Source organism: Leucopleurus acutus (assembly GCF_964270905.1).
Source record: "Leucopleurus acutus genome assembly, chromosome: 7".
NCBI classification, from domain to species: domain Eukaryota; kingdom Metazoa; phylum Chordata; class Mammalia; order Artiodactyla; family Delphinidae; genus Leucopleurus; species Leucopleurus acutus.
The window spans coordinates 970139-993298 of record NC_139150.1 but is presented as its reverse complement, the minus strand read 5'-3'; the positions used below and the strand labels follow the sequence as shown (position 1 = coordinate 993298).

Here is a 23160-nt window from a genome sequence, read left to right as displayed (position 1 = left end):
AGGTCATGAGTCAGGCAGTCTACGACCCCTCGACTCCAAGGTCAGGTCCCACGGCACTGCGCCGCAGCCACAGGCTCTGCTCCAAGTAAACAGGCAGGGCTTCAGACTTGGAGCTGGGAGCCCCTCTCCCAAGACCCTTCTCTTGGCGCAGGGCTGTGGGGAGCGGAGGTGCCCCTTGCCGAGGCTGTGACCCTGCCGTGCCAGCCTCCTGTGAGCCTCCAGGGCCCTCACGGGAGCCTGTCCAGGCAGGCACCATTGTGGCCGCGTTTGAAAACGAGGAAAGACTTCCCCGGTGGTCCAGTGGTTAAGAATCCGTCTTGCAATGCAGGGAAAGCGGGTTCGACCCCTGGTCGGGGAGCTAAGATCCCACGTGCTGCAGGGCAGCTAAGCCCACGCACCGCAACTACTGAGCCCGTGCGCCATAACAAAAGATCCCACGTGCAGCAACTAAGACCTGACGCAGCCAATAAATAAATAAATTTTAAAACAAAGATGAGGAAACTGAGGCTCAGGTGAGACAAGCTCCCCAGGCTGCACGGTAGTAAACTGCGGGTGGAGCCTGGCTCCAAATCCTCCAGGGGGGTCGGTGCCACAAGCCCCAGAGTCTCTAGGTTCCTCTGGACCCTGTGCCTGGCAGCGTCCAGCCCACACCGTTCAGGACACTTGCTGACGAATAGTCTGTCCATCGTTTGTAAGAGCAAGTGAAGAGGAACCCACAGGCTGAGCTATGGAGGCCAACGCCCCGGGTTGCTAGGGCTGCCCCAACCCGTGCAGGGAACTCAGGGGCTGGATGGGGCGTTGCACAAGCTGGCTTCCTACTGGCGACCCGGGCCAGGCTGAGTTGAATTCCCAGCAGGTGTGGGGTCAGAGACCCCAGGAGAAGCGGCCGAGGCCGGTGTCACTCGGTGCTGTCTCCAGTGGGGCCTCCACCCGGCAGGGCTGGGCAGCAGTGGGCATGATGGTCGGAGCCTGACCTTTGGCCTGAAGGAGCCAGGCAGGTGGGAGCCCACCTAGGCCAGGGGCCCCTCTCCTGGATGCTTTTACAGCCGGGTGCCCGTCCTTGTCAGCGCAGGGCGGGGCCAGGCGAGGGGCCGCAGGTACAGATGGGGCTGAGCCCCACTCTCCGATTAGAGCAGAGTCAGCCGGTGGGGCCTCGGGCTGATGACCAGGAAAAGTGCCCACCAGGCTGGCCGGTGCACACACTGCCCCTTGGTCTCCCTTCCTCTGGCCTGACCATGTCTCTGCCCGGCCACCTCCTGCCCGTCTTGGTCCTGCTCCTGGGTGAGTCGTCGGGTCTGGCTCCCGAAGCAGGAGTGTCCGGGGGCTCGGGTGCTGGGCCTACAGAGAAGGAGGGGTTCAGGCCCTGGACGGCCTGCAGTGGGGGACGCAGGCGAGCCCTTGGGGTCCTGGGGATGGCCCCGCCGGGGAAGGGAGCTGCTCTCCCTGGCCTCCATGTCCACCTGGGCTCCCAGGTGAGAGGACCCTGAAGGCAGATGGTAGTCAGCCACTCTTGACCTGGACAGAGCTCTGGGGGGCCTGGGCCACCCGTCGATGCAGCCCCTGAGGGGGCCCCCTGCTGGCAGCCCCTCCGGTTTCTTGCTGGGCTCCTGTTCTCTTCCCCAGGGAGTGTCCCACATCAGGGGTCCTTGGTCCCTCGCTCGCCCATGCACCCCCCATCCTGGCACGCAGGCAGCCTCCCCAGGTTCAGTCATTCTCTGCTTGGCCCTGACAGGGACCCCCCAGGTGGCAGTTCTCTGGGTTCCAGGCCCCCAGACACAGACCCAGCCCCCTCCCTGCATGACTTCCTGGCCTGGACCCCAAAGCAGTGTGACCTATGTCCCGGGACGCCCGAGTCTGAGCAGTTTCTGGGCCATGGAACAGTCCCAGGCAAACTGGGATGTGGTGTCTCCCTACCCCAGGCCACCTGGCTGGCTCTCTGCTGGCAGCAAGGTCCCCGGGCTGGGCCTGGGGCCCCAGCCGCTGCAGACCCCCCCGCGAGGCCGTGTGCAACTTTGTGTGTGACTGCAGGGGCTGCCCCGACGAGGCCCAGTGCGGTGAGCCGGGGCCGGGCGGGGAGCGGGCAGGGCCGGCGCCTGCAGGCACCCCACCTGACCACCTGCCCTGCAGGTTACCATGGGGCCTCACCCACCCTGGGCGCCCCCTTCGCCTGCGACTTCGAGCAGGACTCCTGTGGCTGGCGGGACATAAGCACCTCGGGCTACAGCTGGCTCCGAGACCGGGCAGGGGCCACGCCGGAGGGTCCAGGGCCGCGCTCGGACCACACTCTGGGCACTGACCTCGGTGAGGCCTGGGCGGGTCTCCACACTAGCCCTCCCCTCTGTGCTTCCTGCCCGGTCTCCTGACCTCTCGGCCCGGCCAGGCTGGTACGCGGCTGCTGGCACACACCGTGGGAGAGAGGTGGCCACCGCAGCCCTGCGCTCCCCAACCCTGCGTGAGGCAGCCCCCTCCTGTGAGCTGAGCCTCTGGTACCACGTGGCCTCTGGAGGTGCGGGCCCAGGACCGTGCGCCCCGCGTGTGGGTCCCGAGGGGAGGGACCGGGAAAGGAAGGGGAGCTGCCGCAGAGACGGGAGGGCGCCCCCAGGACGGGACGGGCAGGGGTCCTGGGGCAGGGCGCAGCAGCCACCGGGCAGGGGGAGGGGTCCCGGGGCCTGAGATGCCTGGGACGCCCCACTGCAGGTGTGGCCGAGCTGCGGCTGGAGCTGACCCACGGTGTGGAGACACTGACCCTGTGGCGGAGCTCGGGGCCCTGGGTCCCAGGCTGGCAGGAGCTGGTGGTGCCCACCGGCCGCATCCAGGGTGACTTCAGGGTGAGACGGGGACGGTCGCATGGTGGGGGCAGCGAGGAGGGTCTGAGCTCTGCCTGAGATCCCAGGGACCTCGCTCTCTTCAGGTGACCTTCTCTGCCACCCGAAACGCCACCCGCAGGGGTGCTGTGGCCTTGGACGACGTGGCCTTCTGGAGCTGTGGGTTGCCCAGTAAGGTCCCCAGGCCGTGAACACACCCCTGGGTGGGGGAGGGGTTAGCAGGAGCCCGTGGTCCCCTCATTCCGGCCTTGAGCCTCTCCCCAAGCTGCCCTGACCCGGAGCCTTGGGGTGGGGTGGTGGGTTAACCCTCCCCCACCCTAGCCCCGCAGGCGCACTGCCCCCTTGGGCATCACCATTGCCAGAACAAGGCCTGCGTGGAGCCCCACCAGCTGTGCGACGGGGAGGACAACTGCGGCGACGGTTCAGATGAAGACACGCCCACCTGCAGTGAGCCGGGGCTGGCGGGGCCACGGGCGGGGGTTGTCCCTTGGCACGGTCCTTCTGGGGGTGAGGCAGCTCCTGTCCACCTGGAGCTGGGGCCATCAGCACAGGCCCGGGGAGGCGGGGGGCCCAGGGAGGAGGCCCCGCGTGGTAGCCGGAGCCCCGCTTCCCGCCCTAGACCACCACATGGCCACCGACTTTGAGAGGGGCCTGGGCCTGTGGAACCGCTCAGAGGGCTGGGCCCGGAACCACAGCGCAGGCGGCCCGCAGCACCCCGCCTGGCCGCACCGTGACCACAGCCGGAACAGCGCGCAGGGTGAGGCCCCCCGGGGACCCCGGCCGCCACCCGGGCCACGCTCGGCCACAGCACCCCTGCCAGCCCGGCTCACGCCTGCTGTCTCCCCAGGCTCCTTCCTGGTGGCCGTGGCAGAGCCCGGCGCCCCAGCCATCCTCTCCAGCCCCGAGTTCCAGGCCTCGGCCCCCGAGAAGTGCTCGGTGAGGCGGGTGGAGGACACAGGGTGGCCACCCTGATCGCCCAGGCCCTGGAGAGCCTCCCCTGACATGCTCACTCCCCTTCCAGCTCACCTTCTATCACTACCTGCACGGGTCCGAGGCCGGCTGCCTCCAGGTGTTCCTGCAGACGCGGAGCGCTGGCGCCCCCCAGGCCGCTGTCCTGCTGCGCAGGCGCCACGGGGAACTGGGGGCCGCCTGGGTCCGGGACCGCGTTGACATCCAGAGCAAGCATCCCTTTCGGGTGAGGCTGGCGAGGGCAGCACCATGCAGGGGCGTGGGGAGGTCCAGGGGCCCTCAGGGAGGCCGGTCTGTCTCAGCAGGAAGGCAAGCCAGAGGGGAGGAGGGGCTGCCCGCCGAGGCCCTTCTGCAGGGCTGGGGTGGTGACGGGAGGGAGCGTCCAGCGATAGACAGGTACGAGGTGTGGGTCGTGGGGAGAGGGCTCGAGGGAGCAGACCCAGGGATGACAGAGCCGCCCCCGCCCTCAGATCCTCCTGGCCGGGCAGACGGGCCCGGGGGGCGTCGTGGGCCTGGATGACCTCATCCTGTCTGACCACTGCAAACCAGTCCCAGGTGAGCCTGCTGGGCACCCCCCCGCCCCCCGTGAGGAGAGGCACAGCCCCCACCCACCTGCCTGATCCCTGCTCTGCCCCCACAGAGGTGGCTGGCCCACCTCCTGGGCTCTGGGCTCCAGGTCCCCGGTCCCAGCTGTCCAGCCTGCAGCCCTGGAATTTCTGCGAGCCCGGACATCTCTTGTGTGGGGAGCTGTGTGTCCCCCCGGAGCAGCTGTGTGACTTCCAGCAGCAGTGCCCTGGGGGCGAGGACGAGCAGGAATGCGGTAAGAGGCGGAGCTGGGTGCGGGGGAGCCCTCACCTCCCTTCCCCCAGACCAGCCCCGCTCGCAGTGGCGGGCGGGACCGTTCACACCGGCTGCCATTGCAGGCACCACGGACTTCGAGTTCCCCTCGGCCGGGGGCTGGGAGGATGCCAGTGTGGGGCGGCTGCAGTGGGTGCGTCTCCCGGCCCCGGACAGCGGGAGCCCTGGCATGGACGCCAGCGGGGCCGCTGGTGAGGCCCGAGTGCCCCGCCCAGGGCAGCCTGCAGCCTGCCTTCCAACTGCACCCGCACAAGGGTCCCCGCTCTGCTTCTTTTCACCGGGGAGGGTCTCTGAATTGGGGGGTGTCCCCCATTCTCAGGAATCAGCTCTGAGACGCCTGCTCTTCCCCAGGGCACTTCCTGTCCGTGCAGAGGGCCTGGGGGCAGCTGGCAGAGCAGGCCCGCGTCCTCACACCCACCCTGGGCCCCTCTGGCCCCCGCTGTGAACTCCACATGGCTTACTATTTTCAGAGTCACCCCCAAGGTACCGCTGTCCCTCCAGGCCCTCTGCCCAGCCCTGGGGCGGAGGTGGGGCGGGCCAGCCCACAGTGACCCCTTACCAGGCTTCCTGGAGCTGGTCGTGGTGGAAGGCAGCAGCCGTGAGCTGGTGTGGCGGGCCGCGGGCAGCAGCTCCGGGGGCTGGAAAGTGGACACAGTCCTTCTCGGGGCTCGCCACCGGCCCTTCCGGGTGAGGCGGGCAGCCTGGGGCGGGGGGCGAGGGGCACGCGGAGCCGGCCCTGACTTACCGGCCCGTCCCCTGCGCCCCCGTAAAGCTGGAGTTCGTTGGGCTGCTGGACCTGGATGGCCCTGGCCAGCAGGGCGCTGGGGTGGACGGCGTGACCCTGAAGGACTGCAGCCCTGCGGCGGTCACCGAGAAAGGTGACCACCGTGGCCCAGTCCCCACCCAGGGGCCTCCCACCCAGGCCTCCTCGAGGAACCCCCGGGAGTCCCCAGTCCAGGAGCAAGTCTCTCCCACCCTCTCGGGGCTCAGGAGGGGTGCGGGGGCTGCTGACCCCCCAGTGCCTTACCCCCAGAGATCTCCTGTAACTTTGAGCGGGGCACCTGCGGCTGGCACACTGGCCACCTCACCGATGCCCACTGGCACCGAGTCGAGAGCCGTGGCCCTGGGTACGACCACACCACAGGCCAAGGTGAGGCGGGGCGCCCCGACCTGGGGGCAGCTCTCAGACTCGGAGCGGCCTCCCATACCCACCCCGGGGGCCTCCCAGACCGGACTCCCAGGGGGCAGAGGGGAGCTCTGGGCTGAGTGTCCCCAGCCTGGCGTCTCTGCGGCTCAGCCCCACGGCCCGCCTGCAGGCCACTTCATGCTCCTAGACCCCACGGAACCCCCAGCCCAGGGCCCCGGTGCTCACCTGCTCACCTGGCCCCAGTCACCCGCGGCCGCTCAGGAGTGCCTCTCCTTCTGGTACCACCTCTATGGGCCCCAGATCGGTGAGACCCCGTGCTGGGCGGGGCCGCGGTGGAGGCCCACGGGGGGCCCGAGTTCTGTCTCTGGGCCCGTCGGGGCTCTAGGAGGGGTGAGAGGCAGGAGTCGGGGTCTTGTCCCCTCCAAACCCTGCCTCCCCCTAGGGACTCTGCGCCTGGCAATGAGGCGAGAAGGGGAGAGAGAAAGGCACCTGTGGTCGCGGTCTGGCACCCACGGCAACCGCTGGCATGAGGCCTGGGCCACCCTCCACCACCCGCAGGACTCCAGCGCCAAGTACCAAGTGAGGCCCGGTGCCCGGCAGAGGTGGGCAGGGCAAGGCCCCAGACAGCTGACCCCCCGCTGTCCCCCAGCTGCTGTTCGAGGGCCTCCGGGACGGGTACCACGGCACCATGGCGCTGGACGACATGACTGTGCGGCCCGGGCCCTGCTGGGCCCCCAAGCGCTGCTCCTTCGAGGACTCGGCCTGCGGCTTCTCCACGGGGGGCTGGGGCCTCTGGACACGCCAGGCCAATGCCACGGGCCAGGCGGCCCGGGGCCCCCCTGCAGACCACACCACAGAGACGGCTCAGGGTGCCGGCAGGGAGTGGGGCAGAGGCGTGGGGTGGGGGTGGGGAGCTGGGGGGCAGGGGCGGGGCGGGGGGGCCGGCAGGCTGACGCTGGCACCCCCCAGGGCACTACATGGTGGTGGACATGAGCCCGCAGGCCCTGCCCCGTGGCCACGTGGCTTCCCTGATTTCGGAGGAGCACAGGCCCCTGGCCCAGGTCGCCTGCCTGACCTTCTGGTACCACCTGAGCCTCCGCAACCCAGGTGAGGGGCTGCCGGGAGCGGGGCCCGTGGGTCCCTCAGGCCCCTGCTGGCGGCCGCTCGGGAGCCGCCCTGCCGCTGACCGGGGCTGTGGCTGCTTGGGCGGCAGGCACGCTGAGGGTCCACGTGGAGGAGGCTGGGAGGAGGCAGGTGCTCAGCATCGGCACCGATGGAGGGTTTGCCTGGCGCCTGGGCAGCGTGGACTTGCAGGCCGAGCGGGCCTGGAGGGTAAGCGGGGTGGAGGGCCTTCCTCACCCCCAAGGGCCATCCAGTGCCGACCGGAAGCGAGCCCCCCCGCCCTGTGCCCGCCCAGGTGGTGTTTGAGGCCGTGGCTGCCGGCGTGGAGCGCTCCTACATCGCGCTGGACGACCTGCTCCTCCAGGACGGGCCCTGCCCTCGGCCAGGTGGGAGCCCGTGGCCTGGCTCTGGGACCTGCCTGGCTCCTGGTGGTACCAGCTCCGTGCCTCCCCCGAGACGCCTGGCCTGACCTCTATCCCCCGCAGCAGTGGTGCCCCGGGGACGGGGGCAGCACCGCTTATTGCCCAAGTCCCTTGCAGCTTCCTGTGACTTTGAGGCTGGTCTGTGTGGCTGGAACCATCTGCCCTGGCCTGGCCTGGGCGGGTACAGCTGGGACTGGAGCAGTGGAGCCACGCCCTCCCGCTACCCCCAGCCGCCTGTGGACCACACCCTGGGCACAGAGGCAGGTGGGTCTGAGTCGGGAAGGGACCCCAGCGCCATACACACCCCCGGCCACACACCTCACTCACCCCAGTCCGGGCCAACCGGCCAGCCCAGCCAGGCTCCCGCCAGGGTCAGAGGCCAAAGGTCAGGGGGGCCTGGCTCCATCCGGTCCACGGGGCACCGTGCCCTCTCTCGTTGCCAGGCCACTTTGCTCTCTTCGAAACGGGCGTGCTGGGCCCGGGGGGCCGAGCGGCCTGGCTGCGCAGCCAGCCACTGCCCGCCACCGAGGCCTCCTGCCTCTGCTTCTGGTACCACATGGGCTTTCCTGAGCATTTCTGTGAGTCGGGCCGGCAGCGAGGTGGTGGGGGCACCGGGCACGGGGGCAGCCCCGCCTCCCGCCGGGTCGGGGGTCTGACACCTGGCCCCCTGCTCTCAGACAAGGGTGAGCTGAGGGTACTCCTGAGCAGCGCCCGGGGTCAGCTGGCCGTGTGGGGCGCGGGCGGGCGCCTGCGGCACCAGTGGCTGGAAGGCCAGGTGGAAGTGGCCAGCGCCGAGGAGTTCCAGGTGAGGCCGGACCGCCCAGAGCCGGGGGACCTCAGGGGGCTCAGGAGCTCAGGAGGGGCCATCCTCCTCCTCGGGCCCACCCAGCCTCTTCTCCCTCCCGGTCAGATCGTGTTTGAAGCCACTCTGGGCGGCCAGCCAGCCCTGGGGCCCATTGCCCTGGATGACGTTGAGTACCTGGCCGGACAACGTTGCGAGCTGCCTACACCCAGCCAGGGTAAGCCCTGCCCCGGGTCTGGGCCTCCACCAGCTTCGGTGATTCATGACCCACGTGGCTGCCAGCGGCCTGCTCCTGGCCCAAGAGACCAGGAGAGCCACCGGGCCGGGCCCTGCACCGTCCCCTCGCTCGCCCGCTGTGCCCCATGCAGGGCTGGGCCGCCCCTGGCCCCTGTTCGCTCAGGACTGGGGTGCCCCTCCCCGGCCTCTGCACTCCGCGCCCCCACTTCCGGTCAGGCCAGAGGCCACAGCCAGCCTCTTGCTGCAGCACCTGCGGTTGCTGGTGTTCCGTGACAAAGGCGGGGTGGGGCCCTAGCCTGGGGCTTCGATTCCCCCAGCTCCGCAGCTGGCAGCCACCTGCCCACCAGGGCCCGGCCTCAGCTGGGAGCCTTGTGTGGGCACGACCGGCGCCCCTCCTTTAGCGGGGGGGCGCAGAAGTCCTCAGGGCTGTGGGGACGGCCGTGCCCGGGCGTGGGGCTGACAGGGAGGGCTCGGATCCCGGGTCACGTGCCCCACACCCACAGGAGACACAGCAGTGGCCACGTCAGTGCCAGCGGTGGTTGGTGGCACCCTCCTCCTCCTCATGCTGCTGGTGTTGCTTGGACTTGCGGGACGGCGCTGGCTGCAGAACAGGGGGGGCTGCCCCTTCTGGGGGGAGACGGACACCGTGGCCCCCAGCTTTGACAACATTCTCTTCAACGCGGTAGGAGCCCTGGGGGGGGTGGCGGGCAGGAGCCCCTGAGCCCTGCACTCAGCTGGACGGTGAACAGGACCCTCCCACACGCGGGGCCACCGCTGCCCGGTGGCCACAGATCTCCTCCTTCCTCCTAGGGCCATGTCACCCTGCCAGCATCGGTCACCAATGACCAGTAGATGACGCAGAGAAGACCCCGTGGCCCAGGGACCAACACCTTTCCCACCCCCCAGGACGCGTCGAGCCCCTGCATCCCTCACCCTCACAGGGGCCGCAGCTACATACCCCAGCAATAAGTGGCCCGGCCCACAAGGGACCCCCCGCTGGCCAGCCAAGGTTGAGGCCAGCAGGAAGCGGGGGCTCCCCGGGCTCCCCGACCTGCCCAAGAGGATGTGCTTGGGGGCCCCTCCCACGTGCCTCAGTGGCTCAGGAGACTGGAAACAGGCAGTCCCCGGAGACGGCGCCAGGGGCTAGGGGCACCAGGAGGGAGGCGCAGCGGGACCTGAGAAGCCCCTGCCCCAGGCCGAGCGAGCCTCTGGCCAGCCTAGTGGGACTCCGACCCAGGCCCATCAGGGGCCCCACCTCACCGGGCGATTCTGCATCTGATTTAAGACAGTGAGAAATCCCCAGAGCTGCCGGTGACAGACTTAGGAGCAGACACTTAACTGGGTCCAACCAAGGTGGCATGGAGCTGGACTTGTAGGAGGAATGCCCTGATGTCCCCTGTCCCAAATAAAGGTCACCGTGTCCACCCTCCCATGGTCAAGGTCCCCGCCCACACGCCACCCTCATCTAATAAAATGGAGCTGAGTCTTTCTGACCTAGGGACAGTCCCAGGCTCTGGTCTTCCATGAGGGAGATTCAGACACCACCCGCCAGGTCTGGAAGGCCCCCCGGGCATGGCTGTCCTAGGGGAGGGGGTGACGGCCACACCTGCATGGCCAGGTACCCTGGACTCCAGCCCAGGTGGCTCCACCTTGCCACCCCGGCCCACTGGGCTCTGCACGGAACGATGTGACCAGGGACTCAGTGCCGGGGAGGGCCAGGGTTTGGCGCCAAGAAGCTGATGGACGCCCACTAACCGTCCCAGCAGAGGTGACGAGCAACAGCCTGCAGAGCGACCCTCCTGGCCCGCAGACTCCCCCACAGTGCTGCATGCAAACAGCCCTTCGCCACACTGGGGGCCAGAGGGAGGGGGAGCTGCGGGCACAAGAGGCGAGGCCGGACAGCAAGGATTCAGCACCAGCAGGAAGGGCGACAAACGTTTATTAGCTTCTCTACGAGCCGGGCCGGACACGCAGCTCCTCTCCCAGACGGTGGCTGCCCACCGCGTGCGAGGCGGTCCCCCCTCCGAGCTCCCTGGAGCCACAGCCGTGACAGGGCAGAGCCCGGGGGAGAGGAAGGCAGCGCTCTGCACCCCACGTGAGGGACGGGACAGGAAGGAAAACAATCAGGAGAAGCAAACACGCTGCAAGGTTTTGTTAGTTTGACAGCAGGTGCGGGTAGAGGGGGTCCCCGGGCAGGCTGCCGCCCTGTGTTCCGCACGGCCGGTGAGGAGACCCGCGCTGGCGCTGGCGCTGGTGGCCAAGGGGAGCCGGCCAGCCGGGGCCAGCCGGACGCACCGATTTCGAGGCTTCGTGCTCATTTCGCCCTCGGCCCCTTCTCGATCGGCTTCCCAATGTCTCTCCCCCGGAGCTTGAGGCCTGAAAGAGCCACCGGCCCATGACCACTGCAGCTCGCCCCTGGGTCTCCAAGGCACAGGGCAGCTCCACAGCACCACTACCCACTGCCCCGGAGGGGGCAGCGGCACCAGCACCGACCCTTGAGCGCAGCTCCCAGGCTCCACCGGAGGCGGGGGGCAGTGGGCGCGTGTGTGGAGGGGCGGGAAACCGATGAGCACCACGCCCACCACGCTAGCTTCCACGCCTGACTCTGAACAGCACGTGCCTGCCCGTCTTCATGGGGACAGAGGACGCCCCTCCCCAGAACCAGGCCTCCTCGCTCTGGGAGCCACGCTGCCGCCAATGCTGGGGGCGGGGCAGGGAGAGCGAGGCCCACAGCACAGGGGGCTCGGGGAGATGCCAGAGGGGGAGGCGCCCAGACGCTACATGCTCGTGGGAATTTTCTTCAGGCGCCGGAGAATTCCAGGGCCCCAGGGGCCTTCCTGCGCCCCTCCTCACCAAGCCCACCCAGGAGGGGCGGCCGTACCGCGCGCGGTCAGGCAGCGGCAGCCGAGACCCACTGAAGGATGGCGGGACACTCACCGATGGCTCTCTCGATCTTGCCCAGAACCTGGTTGTTAGGAATGGCCCGGCCACTCTCATAGTCCGCGATGACCTGTGGCTTTTCGTTGATTTTCTAAAGAGAACGTGTATTTGCACACGTCAGTTCCAGAAGGAGATGCTGGGAGACTAGAACACATCCAGGCGAGGCGCCTCAGGCACCGACCCCCGGGGCACTGTGCAGGCCGAGGGTCTGAGCGGATAGCAGCTCAGGAAGCTACAGCTGACTCGTGGGGCCCCCCCGAGAGGGCTCAGGGCTCCCGGGGCAAGAGCGAACTGAAGCCCTCAAGTCACCAGGCGAGCGGAGCCCACGCCTCCCGCCTGCCCGACCACGGCCCGGGAGGAGGGGACCCGCCGCGCTCACCGTCGCCAGGTCCTTCTGCGTCAGTCCTTTGCCCTGCCGGCCCTGCTGGATCACCTTGCCCACCTCCAGGGTCACCCGGTCGTGGTGCAGCTCCTCGGTCTCCCGGTCCAGCTTGGCTGTGTTCTTGGTGATCGAATGCTGTTTGTTCTGGCCGGCGGCCCCTGGACCGGCATGAGGCAAGAGCAGAGGAGAGGGTTTGCAATGAAGTCGAAGGAGAGCCGTTTCAGAGCGGGAACCAGGCCCAAGAGGCGCCCTGTGCCCAGGGTGACGTGCTAGGCCAGGCCACCCAAAGTGGGGACAAGAGCACGCAAAGGACAAGTCCAGAATCTGTGGACTAAGGAGGAGAACAATCTCTCCTGACCTACGCCAACCACAGCTGCTCTCACAAGATCCCTGACGTCGCCCAGCTCTGCGGCGGCTTCAGCCGCCAGCAGCCACCCGACAGCCCGGGGGCAGCACTCACGCGTCTGCAGGTACGAACCCCAAGAGCACCCCCCCCCCCCGGTCTTGCGAGTGGACACACGAGTACCTACATTTCTTGGAAGTCTCCACATCTTCTCCTCGTCTCTGAGCTGCTAAGATGGCCTGGAAAATTAGCAAGTGTTTTTCGGTCAAAATTAGCTTTGCAGTATTTGGCAAACACCGGTTTAGGCTGCTGTCAGCCAGTCAGCGCACTGCTAACGCCTGGCGCTTTTTGAGCCCGTGAGCTCCGAGCTCATGCCCCTAAGCGCAGTGCTACGTGCTTAGTACCTGATGCTTTTCCAAGCACTGACAAGCAAATGCTGGGTTTAAACCAAAGCCCGTTATACAAATCCCTCTACAACCAAATATCCAGGCAACTCTCAATAAACTCCTGCTAAGGAAAACAGAAAGAGCTCACGTCTTGGCTGCTGAAAACAACGTGCTAATGGATTCCTTTCGGAAACCCACACTTGAAATAGATTTACCTCTCTAGTACACTCTCCTGCAAAAGCAGGAAGGAACGTCAAGTGAGGACCTGGTCTGGCCTTCCTCAGCCAATCCGGCTCCTGATAAAAGACAGTACGTCGCACAAAGCCTGCAGCCCCCGTCCCCAGCATCAGCAAAGACAGCGACACCCCCTGATCTACAGTCCCCGAGTATTAATGTAGTGTATTTCTTGAAGCTTCTGACACCTCAGAGACATGACTGTGCGACATTCTCAGTGTGACAGGTGCACAGATGCTTTCTAGAGCTGTTCACATGATTCCTAGCTTGTGGCTATTAAGTTTCCTTTGGGGAAAAAAAAAAAGAGTGAGTTTGGTTTTGACTAGCTGAGAAGTCCTGGGCAGGTCAATGAATGCTGATCACCAGTGCCAAAGCTAGTCCTGGCCCAGACCTGGCACTGCGTGTCTAAGGCTGGCCCAAGGCGGCCTGAGAGCAGAATCAAGCAGGGGTGGGGACTAAACTGCCCTTCCCCTTTTCCCTCACATCGACTCACAGATGAACCCCGGACGGACTAGCCAGGGAACCTTCTGCCCCAAGTACCCCTCAGGGCATGCCAGCTACCCTTGCAAGCTGGGGACGCAGGGTCCTAGGCCACCTCAGCCTGGGGCCAGGGACTCCCTATGACCGGCAATGTGCTTCAGTGGGCTCCACAGGCGGCAGCGGACTGGCCAGGCACCCGGCAGCCCGCAGAAGCGGGAAGGAGACCCTGGGGCGGGGGTGCCAGGCAACCGTGCCCCTGTCCCATCCCTTCCCTCGACCCACCACCTATCTGCGCTCCATCCCCCATCTGCGCCCCGAGGTCCACCCCGCTAACCTCGCCCCGCTCCCCTCCAGTCCCTATGTACCTGTCCCCACCAAGAGGTCCAGCGCCTCGCCCGCAGGCCTGTGTCACTGCCCTAAGACCATCCGGACCCTTCCACCCCCGCCCCGCCCCTGTCTCCCACTCCTGCCCCCGGCCCCCGCCCCGTCGCCGCCCCCTGTCCCCGCTCCGCTCCCACCCGGTCCCAGCTCCAGTCCCCACTCCCCGCCCCCAGCCCCGCGTCCTCCCCGCCCCCGGCCCCGCGTCCGCCCCGCCCGCCCGGCCGCTCCTGGGCCCCGAGGCCCGCGCTGAGCCCGCACCTGCTTGGACTTGGCCTGGGCGGCCGTGGGGCCCTTTTTGCGCAGCACCGTTACCGTGTCCCAGTCACTCTCAGCCATGGCGGGGCAGGCGACGCTGGCGGTCCGTCCGGCGGCTCCGCGGCAGCTGCTCGAAACCCGGCGACGCGATGACCCCCTAGTCGCTCGAGCGCTTCCGGCGCCCGCCTCGGGCCCTCCCCCTCCTCCCATTGGCCGGCGGCTCTGGGGGCGGGCACTTCCCGCGGCTCGGGGCCAATCCGTGCCCGGCTCGTCTGTGGAAACGCCAGAGGTGCGTGACGTGGGGCGGGAGAAGTCGCGGCCGGGGCGTGCGGCCGCTGGGGGGCGTTGTGTGTGGGGGTGGCCGGGGGGGGGGCGCCAGGGGCAGCTGGAGGGGCGCTTGGGAGCGCTGGGGGGTGATGAGGGGCATGTGGGGCAATGAGAGGTACAGGGGCCGTGGGCGGGGAGGCGAGAGGATGAGGGGGTGGGAGGAAGGGGAACCCGGCTTGGGGAGGCGGCGCAGGGTGGCTCTGGAACGGGGTCGGGGCGCAGGACGTGAAGAGGGGTACTGGGAGGGGAAGGGGAAATGCGAGTAGCGGGTGCTGTGCGCCGGGGCGAGAAGGGGAGAAGAGGGGACTCGGGGGAGGAGCAGGTAGGGGGAGGGAGACTGGGGTCCACACCTGGCTTCCTGGTCGCAGCTTTGGGGATGGGGATCGAGCAGCCCCGGCCTGGCCTGGCCCCTCGCGGGCAAGGTGGGCGCGCAGACTGGATGCAAGGGAAAGGTAGCCTCATCGATCTTCCTGTAGTTGAGGTTAGTTTCTGTTTCATGCCTTTTTTGGTCACCTGGCACGCAAATGGAAGTTCTGTTTCTCTGGAGTTCTGCTCACGTGATGCAAAGATGATGGGGGCCAGAGTGCGGGTTAGGTGGGGCCTGAAGCAAATATATTTTGTGGGAGGACTCCAAGGAAATATATAAAATTATAAAAAAAATTAGTTACAAAAGAGAATGTTTTTGTATGACATGTATATTTTGAATAATATAATATATACATAATTTTACAATATGTAATATATGTATACATAATATAACGTGAATAAGTTATTTTACAATAACTTTGTAATATTTTATAGTTATTTTATGATAATCTTTTTTTTTTTTTTTTTTTTTTTTCCGGTACGCGGGCCTCGCACTGTTGTGGCCTCTCCCGTTGCGGAGCACAGGCTCCGGACGTGCAGGCCCAGCGGCCATGGCTCACGGGCCCAGCCGCTCCGTGGCATGTGGGATCTTCCCGGACGGGGACACTAACCCACGTCCCCTGCATCTGCAGGCGGACTCTCAACTACTGCGCCACCAGGGAAGCCCTGTGATAATCTTGTATAATGAGAAAATAAGTCAATAAATTATAAATTTAAAAAAACTGACAAACTCCACACATCACAAAATTCAGAAAAATAACGTTTGTATGAATTAATGAATGCATCTCTAATGCTTTTGCTTACATTTTTGGCTGTATCCTCATTGAATGCCACATCATGACTTTGCAGAATTGTTTTACGGAAAGAACAGGAAGACAATTCAGACATTTTTCTAACCTGTGTGATCAAATTTGTCTCTGATTGTTAGCGTTGACCTCGGTTTGGGTAATACTAGCGCTTCGCACAGATGTGCTCACTCTTTGTAGCATTCTTACAGGTTTATGCTCCACAACACAGGAATTCTGATAAATGTGTACACTTTAATAATATAACATCTAGTTATCTTACCAGCAAAAGCAAGTATATTTAGGAATTACAGTTCAGAATAGTAAAACTGTGGCAGACCATAGGCAAATCGGGAGAACAGGAAGAACTTGCTTTTATAGGGAGAAGGGGGAGTTGGGACAGGCTGTGATAACCAAAGAGTTTGGGGAGCTGGGGGTCCAATGGAGGCTTCTTGTTTGCTGGACTGCTGCAGTCTCTGATTGGCTGGGCTGTTGGGGGGTGGAGGGAAGTTTCCTTCCTCCTGCCTGACGGTAAGTAGAGGCACCTTCCTGCCCAAGATGTAGGCAGAGATCTCTTCCTGTTTGGGGTAATTGACATGCATGGCAGGCATGAGGGCACACCGTACAGGCCAGTCCCGGAACGATTCCAACTTTGGCTGAGTTTTCTGTAATTAAATCCACACGTTCTCTCCAGGAGTCAGGACAGCCGAGTCCTCTGCTAACAATTTTGCACAGACTCCCTTTTGGTTCATACGACAAACCTTGTTTCTCCTTTGCTCCACGTACTTCCAGTTCCGGGCACTGTGCGGGTAGTAGTTGGCAGATGTAGAAGATGTACCTCCCCCAGGACAGGCCAGCAAGACTGTGAACAGCATAAAAATATCCCATGTACCCCAACTAAGTGCATCCCAACTCAAGCTCCTCTTAGTGGGGTCCCAAAAATGCCTGTGGTCACTGCAGTGGGCCCAGGAAGAGTGCGAAGAGAGAGGAGGCTGCTTAGAAAGAGACGGCGGTCTTAACCTCTTTAAGTCAAGATCTCCTACTCCTGGAACTTAAGCAACACCCGGCCATGTGAACCCTCGAGTGAGGCCCTCTCTTGAGGGCTGTGATCCCCAAAGGAGAAGTTGCATCAGCTCCGTGGTGTTGCATCTGCCCTGGTTGGCTCAGCCCAGAGAGGGGGCATCCTAGACCCTGGTGTCTTCTGTCCATGCAGGTGTCTGCCAGGATAGCCATCATCACATCTGGCCCTTGGTCAGGAGTCCAGGTCTGATGCCACAGAGACCTCTGCAGCCCCCGTCCTTGTGGCATGAGCTACCACCAGGGCACAGGTGGTACAGGTGTCTGTGCCCCTCCCCCCGACCCATTCCCTGTCGGGTCACCCGTGCGCACCCCCTCCTGGCTCTGGGTGCTCCTGATTTACTCAGGGTCCACGGGAGAGTAGCTTTGGGGGCGAAGCTGCAGCAGGTGGCATGGAGAATCAGCTTCAAGAGGCCAGGTGAGCAGCTCACATCTCTGAGGCGCCACACCACTGCTGTTTAATGAATCCCCTGCTTGCCTTCACTAAAGTAACCAGTGTCACACATCTCCATTCATGGAGAAGGGAAAAGAGAATTCTGTAGCCTTCTGGAAAACAAAGATAAAACATGGCTATTTCTCTATTTCCCAAATAAAGATATTAACTTGAATATTGTATCCCTGATGAAAATTAGATTTTTTTTTGATGTGGACCATTTTTAAAGTCTTTATTGAATTTGTTACAATATTGCTTCTGTTTTACGTTTTGGTTTTTTGGACGTGAGGCATGTGGGATCTTAGCTCCCTGAGCAGGGCTCGAACCCGCAACCCTTGCATTGGAAGGCGAAGTCTTAACCACTGGACTGCCAGGGAAGTCCCTCCCTGGTGAAAATTAGCATTAAAAGTTATCAACTAAATACTATCCAGTAAAATCTAGTAAACGTAAAGGTCTGTACACCTCACGAAGGAGGGGTTACTCACACATTTAAAGGCAGCTCATGATTACCATGGCCAACAGCCCTTGAGGTGGCCCCAAGGATCGCACTTCCTGGCAGCCCAGCTTTTGTGTCATCCCTTTCCCCTCTGTAAAAAAGCATTTTTTATTGTGATAAAAATACACTTAACATAAAAATTACCATCTTAGCCATTTTTAAAGTGTAGAGTTCAGTGGCATTAAATACATTTATGATACTGTGAAACCATCACCCATAATCCATCTCCAGAACTCTTTATTTTGTAAAACTGAAACTCTGTTCCCATGAAACACTAATTCCCTATTCCTCCTCTCCCCCAGCCCTCGGCACCCACCACTCTACTTTTGGACTTTCTGACTTTAACTATTCTAGGAACCTCATATAAATGGAATCCTACAATATTTGTCCTTCTGTGACTAGCTTATTTCATTCAGCATGACGTCCTCAAGTTTCCTCCATGTTGTAGCCTGTGTCAGAACTTTCTTTTTCAAGGCTGAATAATAGTCCATTGCACGTACATACCACATTTTGCTTATCCATTCAGCCATTGATGAACACAGGTTGCTTCCGTATTTAGCTACTGTGAGTAGTGCTACTGTGAACGTGGATGTACACGTATCTTTTCTAGACCCTGATTTCAGTTATTTGGATATGTACCCAGAAATGGAATTGTCGATCATGTGGTGACTCTAGTTTTAATTTTTTGAGGAATTGCCGTGTTTATTTTTGAAGGATGTCTTTTATAAATATTGTCCCATTGTGTTCTGACCTCCATTGTTTCCAATGATAAATCATCCGTCGTTCATATCTATTTTGATCATTGTGCCCTGCATGTAATGTGACATGTTCTCTGGCTGTTTCAAGATTTTCTCTTTTTTGGGGGGTGGGGGGAGGGGGTTCCTATTATGTGCCCAATTATACCATTCTTCATATTTATCCTCCTTGGGTTTGCTGAGCTTCTTGGATCTATATATTAATATTTTTCATCAAATTGGGAAAAATTTGGGACTTCCCTGGTGGTCCAGTGGTTAAGACAATGCACTTCCAATGCAGGGGGTGCAGGTTCGATCCCTGCTCAGGGAACTAAGATCCCACATGACACAAGGTGTGGCAAAAAAAAAAAAAATTGGGAAAAATTTCACTAGTAGTCAAATATTTTATTTATTTATTTATTTATGGCTGCATTGGGTCTTCGTTGCTGTGTGCACGGGCTTTCTCTAGTTGCGACGAGCAGGGGCTACTCTTTGTTGCGGTGCGCAGGCTTCTCATTGCGGTGGCTTCTCGTTGCAGAGCAGGGGCTCTAGGTACGTGGGCTTCAGAACTTGTGGCATGCAGGCTTAGTAGTTGTGGCTCGCGGGCTCTACAGCACAGGCTCAGTAGTTGTGGTGCACGGGCTTAGCTGCTCTGCAGTATTTGGGATCTTCCCAGACCAGGGCTCGAACCCGTGTCCCCTGCATTGACAGGAGGATTCTTAACCACTGCACCACCATGGAAGTCCCTGGACAGGCACTTTCTGAAAAGAAGGAGCCTTTGGGGATTAGGAGTAACCCACTGAGGTTTTCCTTTGGGGAAGAGCCCTCTGGCCAGTGTGGAGGATGGGGGTCTGAACATGGGGTGAAGGCAGTGCTCAGGGGAGTATGGGCAGTGAATTGGACTGACCAGGGCAAAAGGAGTGGTCAGGGGGCTGAGAGGGGCTGAACACCCTATGGAAGCTAACTATGTCAGGTTGGATCAACAGACCAACAAGCTACTTGTTACTCATTGTTAACTTAAAAGTTATTGGTTACATCCTTTGTTAGTATTCTGATGAATATGACTGTACAAGTATTGTTCACAGCAGATCTACATAATGCATTAGGATTCTACTTCCTTTCCCCCATCACTTTTTCCTTGTGTTGACAAGTGTCTCTAATTTTTTTGATTAGCTGCATGTTAATTCACTTCATTTTTATTTACCCCCATTAATTCAGCCCCAGACTGTCTGTCGGGGCTGCAGATCTCCTCTCCACCCATCAGGTGACTGGCCATCCCTGTGTTTCCCAAGCCTCATCCTCTGCAGCCTGTTCTCCCCAGCAAAGTTGGGTGGGCTTCGTCCAGACCCGAGCCTGGAACTGTCTTTTGAGGAGTTTCTTCTGTCTCCTGGAGCCAATGCCAGCATCTTCTTTCCTTTCACTGTTATCTTGGTGGACAGGCTCTAGTAACTTTCAGACCAAGACTACATGGGAGGAAAATTTTTTGAGACAGCATGTTTGAAAATGTCTTTATCCCATCATCAACTCTCAGGGTGATTGATTGATACTTAGAGCAACAAATTACAGGTTGGAATATGTTTTCTCTTAGAATTTCAAAGTCAGCCTCTATTGTCTTCTAGTTTCCATATTACTGTTGAGAAGTCCCATGTCTTTCTTGTTGTCAGTCCTTTATTTATGACCTGCTTTGTGTGGGCTTCCTCCTCTCTCTCTTTGCCTCTGTCTCTGTCTCTCCCTCCTTCTCCTCTCCCTTCCCTCCCCCCTCCCCCCATCTGGAAGTTTTAGGACCTTCTACTTGCCCTCCTTTCTCTGCAACCTCAGGGTGATGGCCTTGGTGTGCTTCCCCACCATGTGCTCCACACTCTAGACCCCCTAAGTTTGGACAATAAGGCCCTTCAGTTTGAGAATGTTTTCTTGTGCTCTTTCCTCAATAACTAACTCCCTTCGTTGCTTGTTTCCACTTTCTAGAATTCCTATCACTAAGATCTTAGATTCCCTCCTGGGGCTGTGAATGTCCTTATCTTTTCTATTTTTAACTCCTTTTCTTTCTGCTCCACTTTTGGGAGATTTCCTCAACTTACCACCCTTTCACTGACTTTCTTCTTTAATTTGGTGTCACATTTTTATTTTCTAAGTGCTCCCTGCTCCAGTCTATCTGCTCCTTCTACGGCACTGAAATTTATAGCACCCTGTTCCACATATTCTTCTCTCTGTCCCTCTGAGGTTACCAAGTTTAGTTCTGGTCATGTTTTTTTTTCAGGTACCTGCACCCTCCCTCCCCCTCCTTTCATCTGTTTTGATCTCTTTCGCGCAACTGTCCCAACCCTTGGCTGTCTGTCTCATCCAAGAGGGTGGCCCTTGGGAGCAGCTGGGAGCCTCACGTGCATGGCAGGACTTGCCAGGGTGGGCTTCTCTTTGGGGTGATCAGGGTGGGACAGAGCCATTTCGTCTGAGGGTCCCAAAGAGCAACACGTGGCCAACCCACTGTTTCCTCCTTAGCCTGACTGCCAGCCAGGTGGCCGCCAAGGGGAAGAACTGAGCCCGGCGTCCCTAGGCTAGAGAGCCCTTGGATTCATCACCTCCTGCCTTCCATAGCAGTGAGGAGAGGGAAGTTTCCTGGCTGTGTGGGTTGGAGACGGGATCTGGGGTCCAGCCGTCCCTACACAGTGTTCAGCCCCTCCCTGCAGCCCAGCCTGCTCAGGGGCCGGGGCCTCTGGGTTTGCCTGGAGCCAGCGCAGCTAGCCTCTGATGACCCCCCTCACTCTGGGACCCAAAGGGTAGATCGTATATGATGCAATTAGCTGAAGGTTCATGTAGTGATCCTAAATGATGTCAGTGATAAAATACAAATACTCCTCCTCAAAATGTCTCCTGTCGGCTGCTGGCACCGGCAAACTCCAGCACACTTTGTATCCTACCTGGAAATCAGCTACACCCTGTGTTTCGGGGGGGATGTTCCTAACATTTGGGTGTCATGTGTACTTCCAGCCCTGGCAGAACTCTGCGCTCTTGCATTTAAACAGCAAAGCAGGTGACATTAGCACCGCCACTGCGCCCGACTTACTTCAACCCTGTCGTTCTATACAGCCACTCAGAGTTTCCATTGGAATTCACAATTTTTCAACTGCGGGGATGTCTGAAAGGCACCAGGGATCGGCTTTGACCAAAGCCACTAAGAGGATCACAATTTGCAGGAGGTAACGTACGGTTCTTCCTAACTTGGTGCGTCTGTGGTTTCAAGTGAGAGAAAAGTACCACGAGTTTATTAAGGTCAATAAAAAGTATTCTTTGATCAACTACGAGTGAAAATAGATGGACAAATATGGCTGGATACTCTATTGAACATGACAAGAAGAAAAAAGACTGATGGTGACAAAAGCACTGTGAAATTTGCAGATATTAAGACTCAAAAACAGAAACTGGTCTATACTGTTATTCATTAATGTGAAAAATGGATATGTCGGTGTAAGTATTCCCCTTGTTTTTGAGAAAATACATAATGTAAAGCAAGTTTTGATCCATCACTTTCCCCTTTTTTGTACTGTTTATCGAATGTATTTACTTTTTATTCACATGATTGTGTACATGAAGTTCAGCAAGAAAATATTTTCACAGCTTGCTTTTCTTCTCAGCCATTGCCGTTGTCACCGAAAACACTTGGTCCCATGGAGAAGGGGAGTTAAAAGATCCACTGGGCGTCCCCAGCGAGCACTGGAAAGGCCAGGTGTGCGGGAGGAGAGGATGGGCTGTGGTCCAGGAGGGTGAGTGGCTGGACTGGGCAGTGGAGGAGGCTGCCAGCTTCTCCTGCGCACTGGTGGCCACTTCCTTCAGCTGCAGAAAGCAGGACCACTTAGACTGAGCCGGGTGCAGGGCCTCTACAGATGGCCACGGGAGGGGAGGGGGCCGGCTGGAGAGTGGGGGCTGCCAAGGATGGGCCTGGGGTTTGGGGAAGCAAGGAGGTACGGTTGACAGCTGGCAGAACCAGGGTCAGAGGTCCCAGCTGAGCTGAAGAATGCTGGGTCCTGGACAGGTGGGAGCCCCATGGAAGAGGGTGGCAGTGGTGTGGCGGGGAATGCCTGCTGCGGTGGGGTGCTGGGAGACCCCTGAGGGCCACCCCGAGCCTCTCCGACACAGAGTTGCGGACCTTGGCCAGGTGATCACTTGCTGGGTCCGAGTGTGAGCAGAGCCATCTTACGGTTTGCGGGTCCGAAGTGAGGCGGTGGAGCAAGGTCCCCACAGGGAGCAGGGGCGCGGTGCCTGGGCGGGAGGTCCGGCCGGAGTCAAGGGGCCAGAGCGGCAGTTCCGGATGTGGCCGGCAGAGGGCGCGCGCGGACCCGCCGCTGCTCCCCAATGAGGCCGAAAAGGCCGCTGCCCTTCAATGACCCAGCTGGCAGAGGACACGGGCACACAAACCGAGTCTAGTCCCACGGGCTGTGTGTGTGGGGGGACCCACTTAACACAGGGCCAGCAGGAGAGACCTTCTCTATCTGAGACCCTAGGACCTGCAGAGGGCCCAGGCTGAGCCCCGCCCCGGGGAGTGAGGGAGCTGGTCCCGGCAAGGCACTGGCCGGTGTAAAGGCCCTGGGGCCGGGTCGGCCTGGCGATCGGAGGCCAGGGTTGGCCAGGGAAGCCCGGGCACCTGTGATTCTGCATGTGAGGTTGTCCCCCAGGCCTTTGGTTCCGGGTGTGGGGTGGCGTCCGTTTTCTGAGATCGGCTGAAGGGAGGTGGGTGTTGAGTGGGGAATCTGGGCAGGGTGGGGGAATTTGGGGTGATCTTTGCCTTCTTCCTGGTACTTTTCTGTGTTTTCCAGAGCTTCCGAAATGACCTTCTGTTGTTTAAAACCAAATGCTTTTGAATCGGTGGTATCATCAGGTGGTTTAAACACTGTGGGATGGTGTACAGTGACCACGGCCTGCTCCTTGGCCCCCATCACGTTGATTACTTTCTCCTGCACCCTTCCCAAGTCTACAGAGAGTACAAACAGACACGGAAACCATTCTTTTCCACCTTTGCTTACAGAGGACGCAGCGCTATGTGCACGCTGTCACCACCGTGCTCTCTGCACCTCATTAGGGCCTGGGCGTGGGCGGTCCTGGTCCCAGAGCACTGGCTGCTGCCATGAAGTCAGCTGCGGGGTCTCACCAGCCTCGTCTTTCTCCTT

The 23160-nt window shown here is 60.7% G+C and overlaps 2 protein-coding genes across 2 annotated transcripts; one reads left to right on the top strand and one right to left on the bottom strand.

Annotated features, from left to right (window-relative positions):
* Positions 1-1235: 1235 nt before the first annotated feature.
* MAMDC4 (MAM domain containing 4) lies at positions 1236-9234 on the top strand (the record flags this gene model as incomplete). Its single annotated transcript, XM_082843718.1, has 30 exons — positions 1236-1281; positions 1920-2054; positions 2128-2301; positions 2381-2506; positions 2698-2828; positions 2912-2996; positions 3147-3272; positions 3445-3582; positions 3673-3761; positions 3847-4020; positions 4265-4379; positions 4471-4614; positions 4718-4843; positions 5004-5135; positions 5215-5339; positions 5425-5539; positions 5686-5802; positions 5969-6103; positions 6242-6378; positions 6449-6668; positions 6769-6906; positions 7013-7131; positions 7217-7307; positions 7461-7607; positions 7787-7921; positions 8021-8148; positions 8254-8362; positions 8514-8660; positions 8886-9064; positions 9193-9234. The coding sequence occupies 30 exons, from the start codon at positions 1236-1238 to the stop codon at positions 9232-9234; spliced, it is 3825 nt and encodes a 1274-aa protein (XP_082699844.1).
* A 1070-nt stretch (positions 9235-10304) lies between these two features.
* On the bottom strand, positions 10305-13959 carry EDF1 (endothelial differentiation related factor 1). The gene is made up of 5 exons (XM_082842424.1): positions 13787-13959; positions 12235-12286; positions 11702-11862; positions 11320-11413; positions 10305-10758 (listed from the first exon to the last, which is right to left on the bottom strand). Exons 1-5 carry the CDS (start codon positions 13862-13864, stop codon positions 10697-10699), a joined length of 447 nt encoding a protein of 148 aa, XP_082698550.1. The 5' UTR covers positions 13865-13959; the 3' UTR covers positions 10305-10696.
* Positions 13960-23160: the final 9201 nt, after the last annotated feature.

What these genes read in the sequence shown, in the direction of transcription:
- EDF1 (XM_082842424.1), bottom strand. Translation starts at nt 13,864, where the DNA reads ATGGCTGAGAGTGACTGGGACACGGTAACGGTGCTGCGCAAAAAGGGC. An exon ending in TGTGGAGACTTCCAAGAAAT is followed by an intron (nt 11,863 to 12,234) that starts GTAGGTACTCGT and finishes ATGCCGGTCCAG; the next exon opens with GGGCCGCCGGCCAGAACAAA. An exon ending in CAAGATCGAGAGAGCCATCG is followed by an intron (nt 10,759 to 11,319) that starts GTGAGTGTCCCG and finishes TGGCTCTTTCAG; the next exon opens with GCCTCAAGCTCCGGGGGAGA.